The 23,965-nt window shown below is 49.9% G+C and overlaps 2 protein-coding genes across 3 annotated transcripts in view; both read right to left on the bottom strand.

Moving 5' to 3' along the window:
• The window catches only part of dysf (dysferlin, limb girdle muscular dystrophy 2B (autosomal recessive)), a 444,465-nt gene extending 440,918 nt beyond the window's left edge, over positions 1–3,547 (bottom strand). For both annotated transcript variants that reach the window (XM_069923420.1, XM_069923428.1), the window contains exon 1: positions 3,332–3,547. In XM_069923420.1, the coding sequence (XP_069779521.1) occupies positions 3,332–3,419 (88 nt within the window). In that variant the 5' untranslated portion in view covers positions 3,420–3,547. The remainder of the gene's footprint in view (positions 1–3,331) is intronic.
• A 7,766-nt stretch (positions 3,548–11,313) lies between these two features.
• LOC138756659 (sepiapterin reductase-like) lies at positions 11,314–23,155 on the bottom strand. Its single transcript, XM_069923045.1, has 5 exons — positions 23,075–23,155; positions 22,193–22,389; positions 21,480–21,547; positions 20,696–20,986; positions 11,314–11,954 (listed from the first exon to the last, which is right to left on the bottom strand). Exons 1-5 carry the CDS (start codon positions 23,153–23,155, stop codon positions 11,764–11,766), a joined length of 828 nt encoding a protein of 275 aa, XP_069779146.1. The 3' UTR covers positions 11,314–11,763.
• Between the last annotated feature and the right edge of the window lie 810 nt (positions 23,156–23,965).

The raw sequence follows: 23,965 nt of genomic DNA, 5'->3' as shown, positions 1-23,965 counted from the left end.
GCAGAACCTCCATAATGATCTCGGTCACCCCAGAGTTACCAGGTTCTTTCACTTTGTCAAAGCACACAACCTGCCATACTCCACCGACGAGATCAGGTCAACGACAAAGAACTGCCAGGTCTGTGCTGAGTGCAAGCTGCACTCCTACTGGCCAGACAGGGCACAACTTATTAAAGCCACTCGCCCTTTCGACAACTCGGTATCGAGTTGAAATGACCCCTGCCCTCCACCAACCATAACATATACTTCCTCAACATCATTGATGAACACTTCTGTTTCCCATTTGCCATCCCCTCCTCGGACATGACCTGCTGCCACAGTCATCAAGGCCCTGCACAGCCTCTTCACTCTGTTTGTCTTCCCCAGTTACATCCACAGTGACCGGGGACCTTCCTTTACGAGTGATGAGCTGCGCCAGTACCTGTTGTCCAGGGGCATTGCCCCAAGCTGGACCCCCGGGCAATGGGCAAGAGGAGAGGGAGAATGCTACGGTCTGGAAGGCAGTCCTCTTGGCCTTGCGGGTCAAAGGGCTTCCCAGTCTCCCACTGGCAGGAGATTCTCCTGGAGGCCCTCCACTCTACCAGGTCCCTGCTGTGCACCGCCACTAACGCTACACCACACGAATGTATGTTTTCCTTCCCCAGGATATCTGCGACAGGGACCATACTCCTGGCATGGCTGATGTACCCAGGGCCTGTCCTATTCCGGAGGCATGTGAGGAACCATCTCTGACCCATTGGTCGAAAGGGTTCACCTCCTCCATGCCAATCCTCAATATGCCTACGTGGCATATCCGGACGGACATGAGGACCCCATTTCCGTCAGTTTCTTGGCTCCCTCAGGGGGCCTGCAGTCCGCTGCTAATCACCCCACACTTCTCCTCACCAATGAACGCAGATAATGCACCCGTCCTCTGGTTACCTGCCTCTGCCCTGAGGGAGGATAGACCAGGCACAGCGCCCACCCACCAGCACAACACTAATGGATATGAACAGGCGGCCAAGTCCGTCCAGGACTCCACTGCTGCACCGCAGCCGTAACAGGTTCTACTATAGTCCCAGTGTACAACCAGACCGCCTGAAAGGCTGAACTTATGACTTCCAAGTTGTAAACATAACTTTGTAAGTCCCACTTCACCCCATGGGACTCTTTTTACAAACAAGGGGTGAATGTAGTATACTACTGTCATGTATCATTATCTGGACAAGCATGCCTATTGGCCGGTTGTACCTGTGGCCCCGCCCCACAGGCTCCTGTATAAAAGTGGCTGTTCCACATCCCCCTGCAACTCAGTGCAGGACAACTGAACAGTAAGGATCTGTTAAGTTCTCAAGTGAATTAAAGCCCTTTGCTTTCTCCGCAATATTCTCCTGAGTGACTGTTGGTGCATCAGAGAGAGGGGAAGGGAGAGAGGGGAAGGGAGAGAGGGGAAGGGAGAGAGGGGAAGGGAGAGAGGGAAAGGGAGAGAGGGAAAGGGAGAGAGAGAGAGAGGGGTGGAGGTGGAAAGGGATGGAGGGGGAGAGATGGGACAGAGAAAGGGAGATGGGAGAGAGGAAAAGTGATGGGAGGGAAAGACAGTGGGAGGGAAAGGCAGAAATAGGAGGAGAGAGCAATGGGGAGAGAAAAAAGTATAGAGATAGAGGGCGAGGGAGATAGAGGCGAGGGAGAAAGGGGAGGAGGGAGGGAGATGAGGTAGAGAGAACATGAGGGAGGGAGAAGGAAAGAGTTGGGAAGGAAATGGTGGGGGAGAGGAGGAAGGGAGAGGGAGAAAGGAAAGGGGAATGAAGAGGAGGGAAGGTTGTCAGAGTACGAACATGACATCACATACAACCCTGAGATTCTTTTTCCTGTGGGCCAGGCAGAATTTCTACTAATTGGTAGTGCAAAAAAAATACCTGTGCACAACATATACATGTTAACAGATAAAGAACTCTAAACAGATAATGAATGTAAACAAACTGACTGTGCAATGCCAAGAGACCAAAAGAAAATCAATGAAGTCCACAAGTGAATGTTTTCCTGAATGAGTTTGTGGTTGAGGAATCTGATGGTGGAGGGGGAGCAGCTGTTCCTGAACCTGGTGGTGTGAGTCTTGGGGCACCTCGACCTCTTTCTTGATGGCAGCAGTGAGAACAGAGCATGTGCTGGGTGGTGTGGGTCCCTGATGATCACTGCTGCTCTCTGACAGCAGCGTTCCCCATAAATGTACTCAAGAGTGGGGAGATTTTTGCCTGTGATGTCCTGGGCTGTGTCCATTACCTTGTGGAGGGCTTTACGCTCAGAGATATTAGTTTCCCCCACATCAGACCGTGATGCAGCCAGTCAGCACACTTTCCACCACACCTCAGTAGAAATTTGGCAGGGTTTCAGGTGTCATACCCAACCTCCGCAACCTCCTGAGGAAGTAGAGGCACTGATGTGTTTTCTTCATGATGCCATTTGTGTGTTGGGACCAGGAAAGATCTTCTGAGATTATGACTCCCATGAACTTAGATGTGCTCCCCCTCTCCACCTCTGATCGTGCACCACTGGCTTTCCCTTCCTGAAGCCAACAATCAGCTCCTTAGTTTAGGTGACATTGAGTGCAAGTTGTTGTTGGTGCACCATTCAGCCAAGTTTTCAATCTCCCTCCTGTCTCCTGACTCATCCCCGTCCTTTATACAACCCGCTACCGTGGTATCGTCGGCAAATTTGTAGACGGTGTTATTGTCGTACTGAGCTACACAGACGTAGATGTCAAGTGAGTAGGAGGAGAGGAGTGAAGGAGAGGGGGAGGGAGGAAAAAGAGAGGTGTGAAGGGAGAGAGGAGAAAGGGGGAATCAGGAAGGCAAGAGAGTGATGTGGGGAGAGAGGGGAAGGAGATGGATAGAAGGGATAAGTGAAGGGAGAGGGGAAGGGAGTTGGAGAGAGTGGTGGGGAAAAAAGATGGTGAGGGAGAGAAAGGGGAGGGAGGGTGAGAGCAAAGGGAAAAGAAAGGGCAGAGGAGGGAGGGGAATGAAGAGCAGGAGGGAGGGGAAGGGAAAGCGAGGGGGGGGGGGAGGTCAGGCGAGGAATTAAATTGCTGGCATACCTAGATGGGAGGTCACAGTTATATATTTAAAAACTAGAGGCTGAAAATCTGATTTCAAATGAACAGAAAATTCAGGTCGGGCAGCGTCTGAGGAGAGAGAAGCCCAGACTGTGGGGCAGGAGAAGGAAGGCTGAACCCACGCTGGGGGAGTTGGAGGCTTCCTGCAGAGCCTGGTTCCTCGATCGCCAGCGGACGGAGCCTGCAACCCAACCCCTGCTATATTTAACCTTGGCCGCGCCGGCCGGACTCGCCGCCTTTTACCTTGGAAGGTCACCCCGCAATACGCGTCGCTGATGTCCTGCTCGATTATCTGCAGCCTCTCGGCGCACAGAACGAACACTCGCAGCATCTTGGAGCGGGGTCGGGAGTCTGGGCGTCTTCGTCGCTCTCACGCTCATGGGTTAGCCCCGAATAGCGGGAGAAACTCGGCGTCCTGTCCCCTCTCCTCCCTGGAAATCTCTCTCTCTCCCCCTCTATCCACCCTCCCCTCTCTCTCTCCCCCCTCTATCCACCCTCCTTCCCACTCTCTCTCTCCCCCTCTATCCACCTTCCCCTCTCTCTCACCCCCCCTCTATCCACCCTCCTTCCCCCTCTCTCTCCCCCCCTCTATCCACCCTTCTTCCCTCTCTCTCTCCCCCTCTATCCACCCTCCTTCCCACTCTCTCTCTCCCCCTCTATCCACCCTCCCCTCTCTCTCTCCCCCCTCTATCCACCCTCCTTCCCCCTCTCTCTCTCCCCTATCCACCCTCCCCTCTCTCTCCCCCCTCTATCCACCCTTCTTCCCTCTCTCTCTCTTCTCTCGTTCTCTATCCTCTGTTCCCCCCCCTCACTTTTTCAGTCTCAAGGAATTCTCTCTCTCTCTCTCCCAGTCTTCTCACTCCCTCTTCTCCCGACCCAGTCGCACTCCGACTCCTCCCTCTCTCTCTCTCTCTCTCTTTTATCTGCTCCCACTCCCCCCCTCCAGCGGATTGTCTGCGCTCTGAGGAGGTGCGTCGGGTTCTGGTCGCTTGCGCCAATCTCTGCCAATGGGCAACGCTCCAGTTCCTGATGGACTCTCGATTGGTGCTGCGCTGCACCCAGGCTCGTCTTCACAACCTCGACACTGGACGGCCTTGCGTTTATTTCCCTCGGTTCTGCTTATCCAAGCGCCGCTGGGGCAGGGGGACAACAACGGGCAGACCCTATTTGGCCTGGGATATTGGCTCCTTAACCCCGCGCTCTTTAAAAAACCCCACCAATAATGGGACTTGTAACATTCCATCCAACAGTCAAGAAGACAACAAAATCGTTCAGCAGGTGAGAGGGAAACGTTAGAAAAGCAACCTGAGGGGCATCTTCTTCACGCAGAGGGAGTGAGTGTTATGCAACGAGCTTCCAGTGAGTGATGGGACAGTGTGGAGGGAGCTTCACTCTGTGTCTGACCCCAGGAGTGTGTGATGGGACAGTGTGGAGGGGGCTTCACTCTGTGTCTGACCCCAGGAGTGTGTGATGGGACAGTGTGGAGGGAGCTTTACTCTGTGTCTGAACCCGGGAATGTGTGATGGGACGGTGTGGAGGGAGCTTCACTCTGTGTCTGACCCCAGGAGTGTGTGATGGGACAGTGTGGAGGGGGCTTCACTCTGTGTCTGACCCCAGGAGTGTGTGATGGGACAGTGTGGAGGGAGCTTTACTCTGTGTCTGAACCCGGGAATGTGTGATGGGACGGTGTGGAGGGAGCTTCACTCTGTGTCTGAACCCGGGAATGTGTGATGGGACGGTGTGGAGGGAGCTTCACTCTGTGTCTGAACCCGGGAGTGTGTGATGGGACAGTGTGGAGGGGGCTTCATCTGTGTCTGACCCCAGGAGTGTGTGATGGGACAGTGTGGAGGGAGCTTCACTCTGTGTCTGACCCCGGGAGTGTGTGATGGGACAGTGTGGAGGGAGCTTCACTCTGTGTCTGACCCCGGGAGTGTGTGATGGGACAGTGTGGAGGGGGCTTCATCTGTGTCTGACCCCAGGAGTGTGTGATGGGACAGTGTGGAGGGAGCTTCACTCTGTGTCTGACCCCAGGAGTGTGTGATGGGACAGTGTGGAGGGAGCTTCACACTGTGTCTGACCCTGGGAGTGTGTGATGGGACAGTGTGGAGGGAGCTTCACTCTGTGTCTGACCCCGGGAGTGTGTGATGGGACAGTGTGGAGGGAGCTTCACTCTGTGTCTGACCCCAGGAGTGTGTGATGGGACAGTGTGGAGGGAGCTTCACTCTGTGTCTGACCCCGGGAATGTGTGATGGGACAGTGAGGAGGGAGCTTCACTCTGTTTCTGACCCCAGGAGTGTGTGATGGGACAGTGTGGAGGGAGCTTCACTCTGTGTCTGACCCCAGGAGTGTGTGATGGGACAGTGTGGAGGGAGCTTCACTCTGTGTCTGAACCCGGGAGTGTGTGATGGGACAGTGTGGAGGGAGCTTCACTCTGTGTCTGACCCCAGGAGTGTGTGATGGGACGGTGCGGAGGGAGCTTCACTCTGTGTCTGACCCCAGGAGTGTGTGATGGGACGGTGCGGAGGGAGTTTCACTCTGTCTGACCCCGGAGTGTGTGATGGGATGATGAGGGGAGAACCTCAATCCTTTGTTTGTCCAGTGCTCCCAATGGGCAAGAATGTGTCCAATCCTGACCGCGAAGAGTTGCCATGTGCTGCACTGAACTGTTTGGTCTGAATTGCATGTGTGATTGCTTCAGTGAGACAGTAATTAAGGGACAATGTGCCTGGACTGAGTAGGGAGGGGGGAGGTGGAAAACAATCTCACCGCTGTGCAACGCTACCCCTGACAAAGTCCCTCAACTGAAGACACATTGAAGTCACAGGACTTGTGGATGGTGGTCCACTGATTACAGCACAGCTCTGTGCATCTCTCTGTCATTGGGCCTGGTCACATTTGCTGTATGTCATGAGAATAAGACAATTGAATTCTGCTCAATTCAATTGCACTTATCATCCATCTGAAACTTCACTATGAGCTGACAAGTCCATGGTAGTGGATGCAGTGTCACAGGCCACCATCAGACCATAAGATTTAGGAGTAGATATCAGCCATTCAGCCCATCTGGTTCACTCTGGCACTCCATCATGAGCTGATCAACTCTGTTTATTCCTTGAAGAAGGGCTCAGGCTGTAAACGACAGCAATATATCTATATCAATATATTTATTTATTACTGAATATTTAATTATTTCTCCATTGTACAGTCAGTTTGTTTACATATCAATCAATTATATATATATATATATATATATATATATCTCTCTCTTTGGCTTGGCTTCGCGGACGAAGATTTATGGAGGGGGTAAAAAGTCCACGTCAGCTGCAGGCTCGTTTGTGGCTGACAAGTCCGATGCGGGACAGGCAGACACGATTGCAGCGGTTGCAGGGGAAAATTGGTTGGTTGGGGTTGGGTGTTGGGTTTTTCCTCCTTTGCCTTTTGTCAGTGAGGTGGGCTCTGCGGTCTTCTTCAAAGGAGGTTGCTGCCCGCCAAACTGTGAGGCGCCAAGATGCACGGTTTGAGGCGTTATCAGCCCACTGGCAGTGGTCAATGTGGCAGGCACCAAGAGATTTCTTTAGGCAGTCCTTGTACCTTTTCTTTGGTGCACCTCTGTCACGGTGGCCAGTGGAGAGCTCGCCATATAACACGATCTTGGGAAGGCGATGGTCCTCCATTCTGGATATATATATATAGAAAACCCACACACCGATAAGTCGAAGATTCTGCCTGGCCCGCAGGAAAAGAATCTCAGGGTTGTATGTGATGTCATGTATGTACAATAAATAAACCTACGGCTCCTAGAACGCTTCCACCAGCGTTGTCTCCGCTCCATCCTCAACATCCATTGGAGCGCTCACACCCCTAACGTCGAGGTACTCGAGATGGCAGAGGTCGACAGCATCGAGTCCACGCTGCTGAAGATCCAGCTGCGCTGGATGGGTCACGTCTCCAGAATGGAGGACCATCGCCTTCCCAAGATCGTATTATATGGCGAGCTCTCCACTGGCCACCGTGACAGAGGTGCACCAAAGAAAAGGTACAAGGACTGCCTAAAGAAATCTCTTGGTGCCTGCCACATTGACCACCGCCAGTGGGCTGATAACGCCTCAAACCGTGCATCTTGGCGCCTCACAGTTTGGCGGGCAGCAACCTCCTTTGAAGAAGACCGCAGAGCCCACCTCACTGACAAAAGGCAAAGGAGGAAAAACCCAACACCCAACCCCAACCAACCAATTTTCCCTTGCAACCGCTGCAATCGTGTCTGCCTGTCCCGCATCGGACTGGTCAGCCACAAACGAGCCTGCAGCTGACGTGGTCTTTTTACCCCCTCCATAAATCTTCGTCCGCGAAGCCAAGCCAAAGAAAGACAATAAATCTGAACCTTGAAGTTGAGACAGAATTGAGCTCCTGTAAAACGTTGATGCTGGGATTGTGGTAAAAACAGAGATGCTGGAGCTCACTTCGACTTGCTCCACTCAGACTTCATCCATTTGCTGCCAACTTCCACCCTGGTCCTTAAATTCACTTGGTGATTCTCCAGCAACACTCCGCCCTTTCTTGATCTCTCAGGTATGAGGGAGGAGACCAGGGTTCTCAGTCTTTATTAAGGGATCATGGGGAGGGGCTACAGGTACATAAGGTGGACCAGCCTGCCCTGCACAGTGAGGACATGCCTGGACATAACCACAGTACCGTGTTCCACCACACATACACATATCCTCCGTTACCTTCACATCTGCCTTGGCCCCCTCTGCCCCCATGTGCAGCAAGGATAAGATTCTCCTTGTCCTCACCAACCACCCCAGCAGTCTCCATATCCAACACATCCTCCTCCGCCATTTCCGCCACCTACTACATGATCCCATCAACAGACACATATTCCCCCCCTCCCTCGCTGTAACTCTCTTGTCCACTTTTCTCTCCCCTCCAAACGGCACCTACCCCTGTGACTGCAGGAGATGCTCCACTTGCGCCCACACCTCCTCCCTCACCACCATCCAAGTGAGGCAACACTTCACTGCGAATTTGCAAGGGTCATCAACTGCATCCGGTGTTCCCGTTGTGGTCTCCTCTATGTCGGAGAAGCCATGATGCAGGGAGATTGCTTCTTTGAGCTGCCATAGCGTGATCTCATTCATGGCCAGACTGAGACCACCCACAAATTGGAGGAACAACACTTCATATTCTATCTGGGCACCCACTAACTGGATAGCATTAGCATTGACTTCTCCAGATTCCGTTAAACTCCCCCACCTCCCTCTCTGTTCACTTTCCTTCGGAGTCCTTTCACAGAGCAAAAGTCAATTCCCACCTTTCCTGTCCTCTTATCATATCAAATGTGTCTGTTTGTCTGCACTCCCCAGTCTCCCATTCTTGCCTTTCAATCACCAGTCTTTGAATACAGATCCCTATCTCACTTTTTAACTCATGCCTTGAGGAAGAACTCAGGCCCGAAACGTCGGTAATATATCTTTACGTCCTACGGACGTTGCGTGACCAGCTGAGTTCCTCCGTAAATTCTGTGTTTTCACCTTTTTGTCCAGTAAAATGTTGTCAAGATGGGGGCCGGGAGCCTCGGCCTCCTCAGCCTCCTAAGGAGATGTTATGGGTCCAGGATAGGTCATTCCTTTCATGCGTATCCAGGGACCACGTGCTCTCCACGCTGGAGTCATTATTGTGCAGTGTTATCAACCTTCACCTTCCCAAAGTCCGCAGTCATCTCCTTTGTCTGATCCACGTTGAGAGGCCGGTTCTCACACCCTTTGACGAGCTTGCCAAGCCTCCTCTCTCTTTAAGCCGACTCATTGATGTTGGCAAGGCAGCTGTGTCATCCACAAACTTGATTCTGCTTGGATTGAATCTGGCGGTGCAGTCATGAGTCAGCAGGGTGAACGTTAGCGGGATGAGCTACACTCCATGGTGACCTGCAAACGGGCTGTCAGGGGGAAGTAACGGACACGGATACCGTAAGAGGTGTTTAAGAGCTTTCTAGTTCGGCATTTGAATATGTTGGTTATGGAGGGATATGGATCATATGGATCAATTCAATTCAAACCACCTTTCCATTATCCCCACATTAGTTTAAATTTAAATTTTGGCCCACGTATCCATGCTGCCCAATTAACCTACGACCTCCCGTATGTTTTGAACGGTGGGAGGAATACAGAGCCCCCGGGGAAAACCCATGCAGACATGGGGAGAACATGAAAACTCCTTACAGACAGCGCAGGATTTGAACTGCAGGGTTTGACGATAACCACACAGGTTCAGACTAAAAGGTGGAACTCTTCTGTTCCCTCTCATCACTATTAACTCTGTTAGACTCTCTCTGTTTTAAGCATGTGTCTTAGCGTACCTCTGCTAATACAGGTTTAATGGTCCTGTCTCTCCCTGTCTGATCACATCCATCTCTCTCTCTCTCTCTTCCCTTTTCCCTGTCTCCTTTCCCCAGCTCTTTTTTCACAGAGCCAAACCCCACTTCCCTCAATCAATTCTCACCGTTCACATCCATCTCTCTCTCCCCTTCAGGACCATAGGCCCTAGGCCCAGTTAAAATTGGCAACACTGCCGCAAATGCTGTAACAGCGCGGACCCAGGAGAGCAGGGAGTGGAGACGCGGGGCTGCTCCAAAGGGTTCCACTGCCCAGTTCAAATGCCAGTGCCTATGTACAGGCTTTAAATGGCCTGCTAGAGGAGCCGATGGTATTTTAAAATTAAAATCCTGCAAACATGTGGTCTGTGCCCAAGGTGGCGCTGTCTGTGCTTGGCAGCGGCCCGAGGGGTTGCAGACTCTGGGGGAGCAGAGGACAAGTGCAGGGCACCAGAAATGGGGAGAACCCCCCCTCCCACCCACACACACATCAAGGAGACCCGACAGAATGGTGACCACCGGGGATGAACAGCGAGGGGCTGCGCAGCTGAGACGTCCACATGGACTGCAGGTGACTTGCGGTTGGGGGACCTGCATGGGCTGCTGGAGACCGGCACCTGGGAACCAGGTATCGGAACCGGGATTCAAGAGGGTGCTGAGGGCAAGGAGGGCTCCCGAAGGGCCCTGGATGCTGAAGGGTCCCTGACCATGTCAGAGGTTTGGATCTGGAGCTCGCCTTATCGATGGATCAAACAGGAGTCTGTGCGGCTGCAGAGGCTGCGGGAGACGAATCCACGGACACTCGGTGTCTCTGAAGGGATTCTCCTTAACATTACATGTTCTGCACTAATTATATGACAATAAAGGAATCTTGAAACTCTCTCATCCTTGGGATCCAGGCCTCAGTGCACCCCAACTTGACTCCCTCACAGACCCCAGTCAGTGAAGATGGGTAACATCTCCTCCACGATCACACTCAGCTCCAGCGCTCCTCAAGAATGTGTTCTCACTCCTTCAGTCCCCACAACTGTACAGCTAAATACCACTCCACCTCCATCTTCAAATTTGCCATCGACACCCAGTAATGGTTCAGGTATCAAATAATGATGAGATGGAATAGAGGAAAGAAATTGAATACCGAGTGACATGATGCAATGATAATGACCTCCCTATTAATGTGAGATGAAGGAGATGGTTGTTGGCTTCAGGGGCAGAGTCCACGTCGACAGAAATGAAATGGAAAGAGTATACAGGTTTCATGATCCTTGGTTCTGCCTCTCTCTCTTTCCCTCCTCCTCTTTCTCCTCTCCTCCAGCTCTGCATACACAGAGCTAACCTCCCCCTTCCTCCGCCCCCGATCTTCTCTGCCCTCCCCCACATGTACATCCACAGCCTTTCCTGTTGGCCTGTGCTTCCCCCCCCCACCCCCGCCACCTTTTTATTCAGCCTGTTTTCACGATTCCTGATGAAGGGCCCAGGCCCGAGACATTGGTCACCCTGCGGATACTGCGCGACCTTCTGAATTCCTCCAGCATACCTGGGTGTCGTGGATGTCTCCCTTTCTCCTTGGGGTCCTTGACGAATCTCAAGAAAAGACTCTTGCCAGGGGCAAGCGCTTGGGATCATCAATAATCGCCCACAGAATGTGCCAAAGTCGGAGCTTATGAAGGGCGAGGCGGTTAGAGCATCACAGTAACAGCGCCAGCGACTGGGGTTCAAATCTGCCGCTCTCTGTACGGAAGTGAAACACGAACGTCTTCAGACACCGTAGTTAAAGTATAAACACGATGCTGGAGAAACTCAGCAAGTCACACAATGTACATTATACAGCAAAGATTAAGATGCATATCCAACATTTCAGGCTTGAGTCCTTAATTTTACCTTCATTTTCTCTATATTGCACAGTCAATTTGTTTACATTTATTTATCAGTTTACATTTCTTTATTTGTTTATATGTATACACTGTCGACAGTTTTCTTGCACTACCAATAAGTGGTGATTCTGCCTGGTTCGCAGGTAAAAGAATCTCAGGGTTGTATGTGATGTCATGTATGTACTCTGAGAATAAATCTGAAATCTGTGGAATATGTTGCCACAGGCGGTTGTGGAGGCCAGGCCATTGGGTGCATTTAACAAAGAGATTGATGGGTTCTTGATTAGCCAGGGCATCAAAGGTTATGGGGAGAAGGCCGGGCAATGGGGCTGAGTGGGAAAGTGGATCAGCTCATGATTAAATGGCGGGGCAGACGCGATGGGCAGAAGAGCCTATTCCTGCTTCTACGACTTCTGGACACTGGCGTGCAGTTACTGGTCAAAGTAGTCGATGTGGGCTCCAGACTCAAACTCATCCCTGACCAGGATGTCCATCAGCTTCCTCACAGATGCCTGACATTCCAGCAGCTGGCCCTGTTGGTGCATGGTCTCAAAGATCTTGCGTAACTCGGGGTCCCTGGTCTCCATACGAGCTCGCTCTTGCATCCCAGTATCCAGAGGGCCTGTGGAACAGAGAGGGGTGTCAAGGTGGTCCTGAGGTTGCTTGAAAACAAACACAAACGCAGCCTCAAAAACAAATTTAAAATATCTTTGCAAAGCGTGAGAACTCTGTGGCAGCAAGAAGCACTGCCACAACCATCTTGTCTCACCCCAAGAGAGACTGCCCTGTGGCTTGCAAGTTTTTTAAATTGTAAATTTAAATTTTAAAATTAAGTTTTAAATTTAGACATACAGTGGCCACTTACAGGCCACTTCAGCCCACAAGCTAGTGCCGCCCAACCCCCAGTATGTTCTGAACAGTGGGAGGAAACCGGAGCCCCAGGGTTGGGGGAGGGCCAGGGAGATGTCCAAATGGCTTACGGATAGCACAGGATTCGAACCCAAATCCGATCGCTGGCGCTGTAATAGTGTTGCACTAACCACCTCGCCAACCATGCCACCCTTTCTTATAATTCTCTTGGGATCTGTTAACCAGGGCTATGCCCCTTACCCAATGGTTAATTGTTTTCTACTGTTTTACCAAATAAGGGGTTAATTACACTGGACAATGAGGATTTTTCTTCCTGAACACTTTTCAACGTGTGTTATGGATTTTAAATCACCTTAAAATTCTCCTATCACCTACCATTTTTTTGAGAAATAACTTATTTTTGTGATTTCCTGTCAAACTTTAAGTCCACTTCAAGCAGACAAAACCGTGAAGTGCAATGTGTCATTGAAAATCAATTTCCTGAATTCGCACTTGGGCTTCTTCCCTGCTGATCTCGGTGCAGTCGGTGACGAACAGGGTGAAAGGTTTCACCAGGACATGGCAAAGATGCATCTGGGCAACTGGAATCCATCAATGCTGGCCGACCATTGTAAAACATTGACATGAGAAGCATCGGGGGAGAAGAGGAGAGGGAGGGAAGATGAGAGGAGAGGGGATGGGGTGGGTGGGGGGGTGGAGAGGGTAGGGGGAGGGAGGGGGAGGGGAAGAGAAAGGGAGAGAGGTGGGAAAGAGGTGGGAGAGGAAGTAGAGAGACAGGACAGAGTGGGGGAGGGGGAAGGGTAGAGATGGGAGGAGAAAGGGAGAGAGGGGAGGAGAAAGGGAGAGAGGGGATGGATCAGGGGAGAATGGGGGTAGACAGATGGGGAGAGAGGAAAAGGAGAGTGTCGGGATAGAGGGGAGAGCTGGGGGGAAAGGGAGAGGGGTAAGGAAGGAGGGAGAAAAGGTGACGGAGGGGATGGGGGAATGAGAGATGGTGGGGTAGGCGGGGAAGGAGATGGTGGCTGGGAGAAAATCAATGGCCAATATTTTTAGGTCCGTTGAACTTGTGCAATGTGCCAGTATCATTAGGCGATTAAACATGCTAAATTCAATAAAAGTGAATGCAACGTTTCTCCAGCTTCCTGTGTGATGCAGCAGATCTGAAATTATCTTTTGTGTCCAGCTTGTAGTTGTCCATCACAATCCCCAATTTTATTTCAAGGAAGCAAACCTTTTGAAAAACATGTTGTCCAGTCTTATCAGCCCTAGCCTTGTTGAATTAAAAACAAAATGCTGGAATGTAGTTAGTTTGTCTCTCTCCCAGTCAACATTTTAACATTCTCAGGGAGGGTTGAAATGAAACACGTCCCAACAAACAATCTCGCCCTGTTTCTGTTGCCCAGTATATCCAGCAGGCAGAGGGGCACTTGATAAACCATATCAGAGTCAAACAACACAGAACAGGTCCTTCGGCCCAACTCATCAGTGCTGACCCAGTTGGCATTCTGGGCTAGGTCACTCACCTGCATTTGGTCCATACCCTTCCCATCCACATTTCTGTCCAAATGTTGTTTGAACATCCAAATTAAATTTGAATGTGGTTATTGTACTCACTTCTAGTTTCCTCTGGGAGTTCCAGAGTGAAAAAGATGCCCCTCAGGTCCCGGTTAAAGGTAAAGATTCCATGTTACATTTAGAATGCAATATACATAAAATTCTTTAACTTTTGTCTACCGAAAGGCAGACACTTTGTCCAGCGCCCCTCACAGAAACCTACAGCACCTGGTATTTCCAGGTGTTCCCTCCAAGTACTGACCAGGCCTGACCCTGCTTAGCTTCTGAGATCAGACGATCTCAGGCATATTGAGGCTATTAGCTCCCCCTCACTTTAAAACTGTCCCTTATTTCGAGAAAGATCTGCCATGGGAAATAGAATGTGAGCATTCATTTTATCCACACTCCTCATTATATAAACCCCTAAACCAGTTGTATTCAAACTTCTCTAGACCCAATTGTTACTGAAATATTTTGCTGTTAGAAAAATTGTCACTGGCCCATTTCCTTTGGAGTTCTGAAACCGTGCACATAATGAGTCAATTGTTTGTTTGTTTCAAGAGCTTTGCCATTTGGTATCATGTCTCTCCATCCATCACGGCCTCTGACCCACCGAATTGTAGTTGTTCCCTCCTCTGTTTCCTTCTATCGTTTTCATTCTCTGCCTCCCTCTGTCCTTCCAGCTTTCCAGTTGTAATGAGTCAATTAGAGATGATTAAATCAGAGGTTCTCAACCTTTTTCTTTCCACTCATATCCCACTTTAGATAATCCCTCTGCCATTGGTGCTCTGTGATGAGTAAGGGATTGCTTAAGGTGGGATGTGGGTGGAAAGAAAAGTTTGAAAACTACTGTTTTAATCATCCCTCATTGACTTGTTATGTACATGGTGTAGCTAGCTGCTACAAGCCATGGCTCTGCAGCGCCTATAGCACAGGAGTGGTTATACCTGCAGGCAGGTTAGCTTAGTAAGAACACACTGTTCCCAGGAAGAATGGCACAAACCCCAGTTGAGCGTAGTTAACCCTGATCTTTATTGGACTGAGGAGTATGGTCAAAACCCTCTCAGCACTGATTGGTGTGTTTGCGATCCGCTTTCCCTGATAGGCCAGTTAAGCTCTTTGGTTGTGGCCAATTGGAGGGCAGCGCTGCGGGCCTCGTGCAGCCTGCTGGATCGTCGCGTTCGTCCTTCATTTTGTGAGGCGCAAAGAGACACTACAATGGATTCAGAACTCCAAAGGAAATGGGCCAGTGACAATTTTTCTCAAGCAAAATATTTCAATAACAATCGGGTCTGGAGCAGTGATTTCCCAACCTTCCCTTCCCACTCACATCCCACCTTAAGCAATCCCTTAATCACAGAGCACTGATGGCATAAGGATTACTTAAGGTGGGATGTGAGTGGAAAGAAAACGTTTGAAAGCCACTGCTCTATACCACCAATGCAAGATGCCAAGTCTGTGTTCACTACCCATCAACCTGAGATGCCATCTCCAGGTAACTCTGTGCCTGCACCCCTGAGCGATTGGTGGGAAAACATAGCAATCAAAGAAGCCACAGCAAGATACCAGGAGAAGCTGTTTAGCTGTTCACAATTCAGCTTCCCAGGATAACTCGATTGGTATTCCTAAAAAGGTGCTCTTCTGCCCCAAAACTGAGAGCAGATGCACAGCAATGAGGAAGTGTACAGGAGGGAGATAGATCAGGTTGTTGAGTGGTGTCACAACAGCCTTATGCTCAATGTTAGCAAAACCAAGGAACTGATTTATTAGGATGTTGCCCAGACTTCAGGAACTGAGTTACAGGGAAAGGTTAAACAGGTTAGGACTTTATTCCCTGGAGCGTAGAAGAATAATGGGAGATTTGATAGAGGTATTTAAAATTATGAGGGGGAGAGAAAGAGATAGCTTTTTCCACTGAGGGTGGGTGAGGTACAAACCAGAAGACCATGGGTTAAGGGTGAAAGGGGAAAAGTTTAGGGGGAACTTCACAGAGAGTGGTGGGTGTATGGACGAGCTTCCAGTTGAAGTGGTGAAGACGGACTCAATTTTAACACTTGAGGAATTTGGACAGGTACATGGGGGAGAAGTGCAGGTGGTTCAGCACAGACTAGAAGGGCCGAAGAGGCCTGTTTCTGTGCAGTAATGTTCTATGATTGGAAAGTGAAAGCAAGAGAATACAATCCAGTTCTCATCAGGGGTCAGCAGTGGAGAGGGTAAAGAACTTTAAATTCCTGGGTGTCAACATCTCTCAGGATCTCTCCTACAGGTGTCCCATGGAATTCTACAATTCTGACCGGTTGCATCACAGTCTGGTCCGGAAGTGTTAATGCACAGGACAGGAAAAGATTACAGAGTGTTGTTAACTCAGCCACCGCTATCACGGGCACCAGTCTCCACTCGCTTGAGGACATCTGGTATCTCCAGCCTCTATCATCAAGAACCCCCTTCACCCAACTTCAAGCTGAACACAAAGATAATTTCAGAATTGCTACATTACGTAGGAAGTTGGAGAAACATTAAATGAACTTTTATTGAATTTAGCAGGTTTAATCACATAATGACGCTGACACATTGCCTTAGTTCAACGGACCTAAAAATGTTTTGCCACGGATTTTCATTTGTACTCAGCATCTGATGCCTCTCGGGTCAGTGTCCAACAATAGTGGGGCAGTGTAAATGGATTCTAGTTGCCCTGATACCGCTTTTCCATGGACGCAGTGTCCTGGTGCAACCTTTCATCACTGACTGCACCAAGATCAGCTGGGAAGAGGTCCAAGTGTGAATGCAGAAAATAAATTTTCTCTGACATGTTGGACTTCATGGTTTAGTCTGCTTGAAGTGGACTTAAAATAGGACAGAAAATCACAAAAATAGGTTATTAAAAAAACATTTTGATAGAAAACATGATTTTAAGGTGATTGAGGCCCACAATCCATAAAATACATCTAAAGGTGTCCATGAAGGAAAATCTTCCTCGGCCAGTGTTATTGTAGATAAACCTCAGCATCTTCACGGTGAAATTTGGGGCAATTTTATGTAACTGGAGATTAATTCCACCATCGTAATAATTGGGAATAAATGGGCACTCTCCGGGTTAACCTCACTGTAATAACTGGGAATTAAACAGCGTTACCTGATAGCGTTACCAGTAGAGTAAAACTTTGGTTAGAGAGAGAGAGAAACACGATGGACTGCAGATGCTGTGTTTGTAAAAAAGCTGGAGGAACTCAGCCAGTCTTTTCAGCATCCATAGGAGACAAAGATACATGGCGGGTGTTTCAGGCCCGAGCCCTTCAAGGAAAACTCAGAAAAGGCAGAAGCAGGATACATCAGAGAGTCTCAGAATTCAAACAATGGGGGAGGAATCCAGACCAACAAAAGGTGTTAATGATAAGGGACAAGGTAGAATTGATCATGTCTGTGTGAAAGGGTAAGCAATGAAAGCCAGAGAATTAGATTCGTTCAGGCACCTGTCAGCTTTTTTGCTCAGGTGTTGAAGAAGGGCTCAGGCCCGAAACGTCGGTGATACAGCTTTACTTCCTGTGGATGCTGTGAGACCAGTTGGGTTCCTCCAGCCTCTCTGTGCTTTTACAAGAATTAGAATGGGTTAAGGGTAAAAGGTGAAATGTTTAAGGGGAACATCGGGGTGGTGGGGGGATTGTCTTCAATCAGTGGGTGGTGAGAGTGTGGAATGTGGTGCCAGCAGGATACGGGCTCGATTTCACATTTAAATGAAGATTAGACAGGTACTTGGATGGGAGGGGTACGGAGGGCTATGGTCTGGGTGCAGGTTGATGGGCCTAGATCAGGGGTGTCAAACTCAAATTCACGGAGGGCCAAAATTAAAAACTTGGACTAAGTCGAGGGCCGAACTAAATATTTATTGAAAATTTTCAACAACATCTGCATGTTTTCTCTTCTTTCAACATATGTAATGTTAAACTTTAGGATATAACTTTAGGAGGATAATGTTACAGGTCAGGAGTAGGTAGCTCAAGTTCACCCTTTGCTTGACCTGAGGGAAACCTATTTGGTCCCTGTGGAGATGTAGTCAGCATTCACAGGCTGTGTCCATTTTGGCCTGCATCAGGACTCAGCATTTCCTGCTCACTCCTCAGGCTCTAGGCCTCTATTCACCCTCAACCCACCGTCCCTCTACCTGACCAGTCCTTTACCCAACCTCCACTCACCCCTCACTCCACTCGCTCTGCCTCTACCCACCCCATCCTATACACGCCCCTCTACTGCCTCTCCCCTCAACCTGTTCCTCCCTCTACCCATCTCTCACCCTCTAATCACCCCTCCCCTACTCGCCCTGCCCCTTCCCTTTTACCTCTTCCCTATCCACCCTTCCTTCTACTCATCCCTCCCTCTAACTGCCCCTCGCACCACCATAACTTCCCCTGACCATTACTCCTCACCTACACCCTCTGCCCACCCCTGCTTACCCACCCACTCAGGCCCAGTGCGCTGCCGATCAGCCTTTGCGGACAGCCACCATCTCTCTCTTCACGTGCAGGGCCGAACCAGCCGTCCCTGGGGTCCGCGCGGGTGCAAGCGCTGAAGGCCGTGGCGTCCGGAAGGGCTGTCTGGTGCCAGTCGCGCGGGGTTCGCGCTGCCCGGGGGCCGTGAGCAGCCTGCCATGCCCGTCGCGCCGACAGGAAATCACAGGCGCTCGCCCATCCGCCGCACCGCTCGACAGGTGGGAGAAGTGACTGGTTGTGCGGGGAGCCTTCCAACCGGCTTGCCGGCTGATGACATCGACAGACTTCTCGTGTTACAATTTCTCGTGTTACAATGGGGAAGGATGTGCAATGAAGGGGGAGGATGGTGGGGGTGACATGACCAAAAAACAGCATCGGCTCTCGCTGCAGGGCGGGCCACCTCTAATACATTTCTGGAATGATCTTGCAGGCCAAATATAATTATATCGGCCCGCGGGCCAGAGTTTGACATGTGTGGCCTAGATAGAAGCCTGCAGGCCAAATGTGGCCTGTTAGAACATTATCTCCCAATAAAATGGCATTGCAGGCACTTTGCACTTCTTAGTTTCAACACTAGATGGCGATGCCAACGTTTTAAAAAGTTTTATTGTCTTCATTTAAAATGAAGAGCAGCTGAAACAGAAATGCCTATTTTAATAGGTAAAACACAGGATCCTGTGGACACTGTGGTTAAGTGAAAAAAAACACAGATGCTGGAGAAACTCAGCAGGTCAAACAGTGCCTTTATGTAACAAAGGTGAAGATACATCACCGACGTTTCGGGCTTGAGCCCTTCATCATGGATGGGGAAACGTGAGAGATGTCTAAACAAAAGGGGGAAGGAGGGGTGATAGGTGGAGGTGGGGGGGGAACACCGTGGGTGCGGGGAAGGAGTCTAGGCTAGGTGGAGAGAGAAAGGTAGTAGGAATTGGAATAACTAGTTGGGGGGGGGGGGAAGAGGGGGAAAGGCAAGGTGATTAGTGGAATGACTGAACTCAATGTTCATGCACTGGGGTTGGAGAGGGCCCAGATGAAAACTGAGGTGGTGCTCCTCCAATCTGTGGGTGGTCAGGGTGGGGTAGTGTGGGATTCGAACCCCACTCCCTGATCGCTGGCGCTGAAAAGGCTGTGCGCAAACTGCTACCCCAGCGTGCCTCCACAAGTGTAAGTGGCTGAAAACTGCCGGGCTTAATATTGTTTGGCCCGAGACTCCTTGTACTTTTCTGTACGTGGCCGACAACCAAGAATGTTCGACCATCCCTGATCTAAAATAATAATTCGGCATGGACTCAAAGGGCTGAAGGGCCTGTTCCTGTGATGCAATGTTCTATGGGTCTATGGTTTCAGTTCTGGTTTCCCATTTACAGGAAGTTGATTGAGACATTAGAATGAAATTCACCAGCATGTGGTCGGGAATAGAGGGTATGAATTATGGGAAGAGGTGGAGGAACTTGCATTGTTTTAAAATTAATTTTTTTTTAAATATAAATTTGGACATTCAGCACGGTAACAGGCTCTTCCGGCCCACGAGCCTGTGCCACCCAATTCACCTACAACCCCGGTACATTTCCTCTGGAGCGACGGAGGCTGAGGGGAGACCCAATAGAGGTTTATAAAATTATGAGAGGCAACGAAAGGGTGGACAGTCAGGTTTTTATCCCCATGGTAAAGGTCTCACGCACTAGAAGCTGTGCATGCAAGATATGGGGGAGGAAGCTTAAAGGAGATATTCTACACAGAGAGAGGTAGGTGCCTGGTTGGTTCTGGGGTAGTGGTAGAACAGTAAGATAGAAAATGTGCTGAGAAGATTTACTGGGCTATTGTCCGGATGTCAGGAACTGAGTTACAGGGAAAGGTTAAAGAGGTTAGGACTTTATTCCCTGGAGCGTGGAAGAATGAGGGGAGATTTGATCGAGGTATTTAAAATTATGAGGGGGAGAGACAGAGTAAACGTGAGTAGGCTCTTTCCACTTAGATTAAGGGATAAATACAAGAGGACATGGCTTTAGAGTGAAAGTTGAAAGATTTAGCGGGAAAACTTCATTCAGAGAGCAGTGGGAGTGTGGATCGAGTTGCCATCCTGATGTGGTGAATGCGGGCTTGATCTTAGGTTTTAAGAATAAATTGAACAGATGCACAGGTGTGAGAGGTCTGGAGGGTTATGAACGTGGCGCAGGTCAATGGGACTAGCAGGATGATATTTTGGAATGAGCTAGAAGGGCCAAAAGGCCTGTTTTCAGTGCTGCACTGTTCTTATATGGTTCTAATGTTTACGAGGCTTCTGGATAGATGGGTGCATATAAAGGGGATGGAGAGATTATGGAAGATGTGGTGACAGCAGAGGTCTGGTTTGTTTTGGATATCATGTTCGACGTGGACATTGTGGGTCGGAGGACTTGTTCCTGTGCTGTTCTGCATGTCACCTGTTTGCTGAGGATAATCCTCAGTGCATTACCTGGGGCATAGTTCAGCACCCTCACGCCAGGTTCTTCTGCTGCGAGGACCCGGAACGCCATGTCCCGGGCAGCTTTGCCTGCGCAGTACAGCAACCAGGATTTGAAGGGCTTGGTGGCACAGAGCGAGCTGATGTTAACCACCGTGCGTTGGAAGTTCTCTCGGCTGGGGAATTGCTTGAGCAGCAGAGCGGTCAGGCATAGAGGCGAGGTGAAGTTGAGCTCCATGTAACCGGTGACCTCAGAAGGCTGGCTGAAATCCACCAGGTACTTCGATACATCTCCCAAGGAGGCTGTGGGAGAGAAGGAACAAATCACAGTCAAAGCCCCATTATCCATAATTCAAGCAACCAACATTGCAATTTGGGAGGACAAACCGAGGAAGGGCGTGCACGGTGAAAGGCCGGGCACTGAGGGGTGCGGTAGAACAGAGGGATGGCCGGGCACTGAGGGGTGCGGTAGAACAGAGGGACGGCCAGGCACTGAGGGGTGCAGTAGAACAGGCAGGGTCTTTGGTTCATTGATCATTCAGGAATCTGATGGCAGAGAGGAAGAAGCTGTCCTTGTGCCACTGAGTGCTTGACTTCAGGATTCTGTATCTTTTCCCTGATAGTAGCAGAGAGAAGAGGGCCTGGCCTGGGTGGTGGGGGTCTTTGTGGATAGAGGCTGCTTTTTTAAGATACCGCCTCATGCAGATGTCCTCGATGGAGTGAAGTCTGGTGCCCGTGATATCACAGGCCAAGTTAACAACCCTCTGGAGTTTATTCTTGTCCTGAGAGTTGGCACCTCCATACCAAGCATTGATGCAACCAGCCAGAATGTTCTCCATGACTAAAATGCACTCCACCTTACACCTGTAGAGGTTAACGAGACTCCAGTAAAATACCGAATCCTCTCAGACACCTCACAAGGTATAGGTGCTGATTGCATCAACGTGGAGGCTCCAGGACAGATCCTTGGGGATGTTGACCCCCCCCCCCAGGAATTTGAAGTTCTTGACCCTCTCCACTACTGAGCCCTCAGTGTTACACAAGAACATAAGAAACAGGAGCAGGAGTCAGTCATCCAGCCCATGGAGCCTGTTCCTCCATTCAATGAGATCATGGCTGATCTGCTCATTGACTCAACTGCCTTTTCCCCATATCCCTTAATTCCTTTTTTATGTAAAAATCTATCTAACTGAACCTTAAATATGTTTAATGAAGTCACCTCAACTACTTCCCTGGGCAGAGAATTCCACAGATTCACGACTCTCTGGGAAAAAACAGTTTTTCCTCATCTCAGTCTTGAATCTACTCCCCTGAATTTTGAGGCTGAGTCCCCTAGTTCTGGTCTCACCCACTGGTGAAAACAATTTTCCTGCCTCTATCTTATCTCTCCCTTTCATAATTTTGTATGTTTCTATAAGATCTCCTCTCATTCTTCTGAATTCGAGTGAGTCTAATCCCAGACGATTTAGCCTCTCCACACAAGTCAACCCCCTCATCTCCGGGATCAACCTGGTGAACCTCCTCTGGACAGTCTCCAAGGCCAGTCTATCCTTCCTCAAGTATGGAGACCAGAATTGCACACAGTTCTCCTGTTGCGGCCTCAGCAGGACCCTGTACATTTGCAGCAAGACCTCCCTGCTCTTGAATTCACTTCCTCTACCGATGAAGGTCAACGTCCCATTTTCCTTCTTAATAACCTGTTGTACCTGCAACCCAACTTTTTGTGATTCATGCACAAGCCCTCCCAAGTCCTTCTGCACGACACTAGACTGCAGTTTTACACCATTTAAATAATAATCTGTTCTTCTATTTTTCCTGCCAAAGTAGATGACCTTGCATTTATTAACATTGTCCTCCATCTGCCACATCTTTGCCCACTCACCTAACTTAACTAGATCCTTCTGCAGCCTCTCCAAATCCCCTGTACAATTTGCTTTTCCACTCAATTTAGTATCATCTGCAAACTTGGCTTCACGACACTCTGTCCCCTCTTCCAAATCATCGATGTAAATGGTGAACAGCTGCGGGCCCAGCACCTCTCAAAACCTTTCAATATTCAAAATGTCTCTGAGAATCCCCCCTCACTCTCCTAGACTCTAATGAATACAACCCAAGAGCTGCCAAAAGCTTTCCATATGCCAGTCCCTGCATTCCAGGAATCATCCTGGTAAATCTCCTCTGTAGCCTCTCCAACAACATCACATCCCTTCTAAGAGAGGGGGCCCTTCACTTGTGAATCTGCAGGGGGTCGTTGACTGCATCCAATGCTCCCGTCGTGCACTGGACACAGAGCAGGAGACCATTTCATTTAGCACATTTGCTCTGTCCACCAGAACAGGGACCTCCCAGTGACCAACCCTTTTAATTCCACACTCCATCCCTATGACATACCTCATGAACAGCCAAGCTGAGGCTGTACACGAATTGAAGAAACTTTATATTCCATCTGGGCCATCTCCAATCACACGGCATTCACATCAGTTTCTGTTAAACCCTCAACAATCCCTCTGCCTCCTTGCCTCCAGCTCCCCCACACCCTTTCCCTCTTCATTCACAGAGCTACCCCCTATCCCATCACCTCAACTTTTTTTATTCTTCAGTCCCACCCCATCCACCTCCGACATGTTCTCTAGTTCTTCAACCCCACACCCTCCCTTTCTCCCTCCATACCTTTCCTTCCCCCCTCCCTCCACACCTTTACTTCCACCCTCCCTCCATACTTTTCCTTCCCCCCTCACTCCATACCTTTCCTTCCCCCCTCACTCCATACCTTTCCTTCCCCCCTCACTCCATACCTTTCCTTCCCCCCTCACTCCATACATTTCCCATTCCCTCAATACCTTTCCTCTCCCCCTCCCTCCATACCTTTCCTCTCCCCCTTCCTCCATACCTTTCCTCTCCCCCTCTCTTCCTCCCTCCGTACCTTTCCTTCCCCCTGCTCCGTACCTTTCATTCCCACCTCCCTCCGTACCTTTCCTTAACCCCTCCCTCCCTCCATACCTTTCCTTCCCCCCTCACTCCCTCCGTACCTTTCCTTCCCACCTCCCTCCGTACCTTTCCTTAACCCCTCCCTCCCTCCATACCTTTCCTTCCCCCCTCACTCCCTCCGTACCTTTCCTTCCCCTTCCCCCATACCTTTCCTTCCCCCTCCCTCCATAGCTTTCCTCTCCCCCTCCCTCCATACCTTTCCTCCTCCTCCCTCCATACCTTTCCTCTCCCCTTCCCTCCCTACCTTTCCTTCCCCTCTCGCTCCCTACCTTTCCTTCCCCCTCCCTCCATACC

This window comes from Narcine bancroftii, chromosome 3, assembly GCF_036971445.1.
Source record: "Narcine bancroftii isolate sNarBan1 chromosome 3, sNarBan1.hap1, whole genome shotgun sequence".
NCBI classification, from domain to species: domain Eukaryota; kingdom Metazoa; phylum Chordata; class Chondrichthyes; order Torpediniformes; family Narcinidae; genus Narcine; species Narcine bancroftii.
The sequence above is the reverse complement of the archived record's forward strand: the minus strand, read 5'-3'. Positions and strand labels throughout refer to the sequence as shown.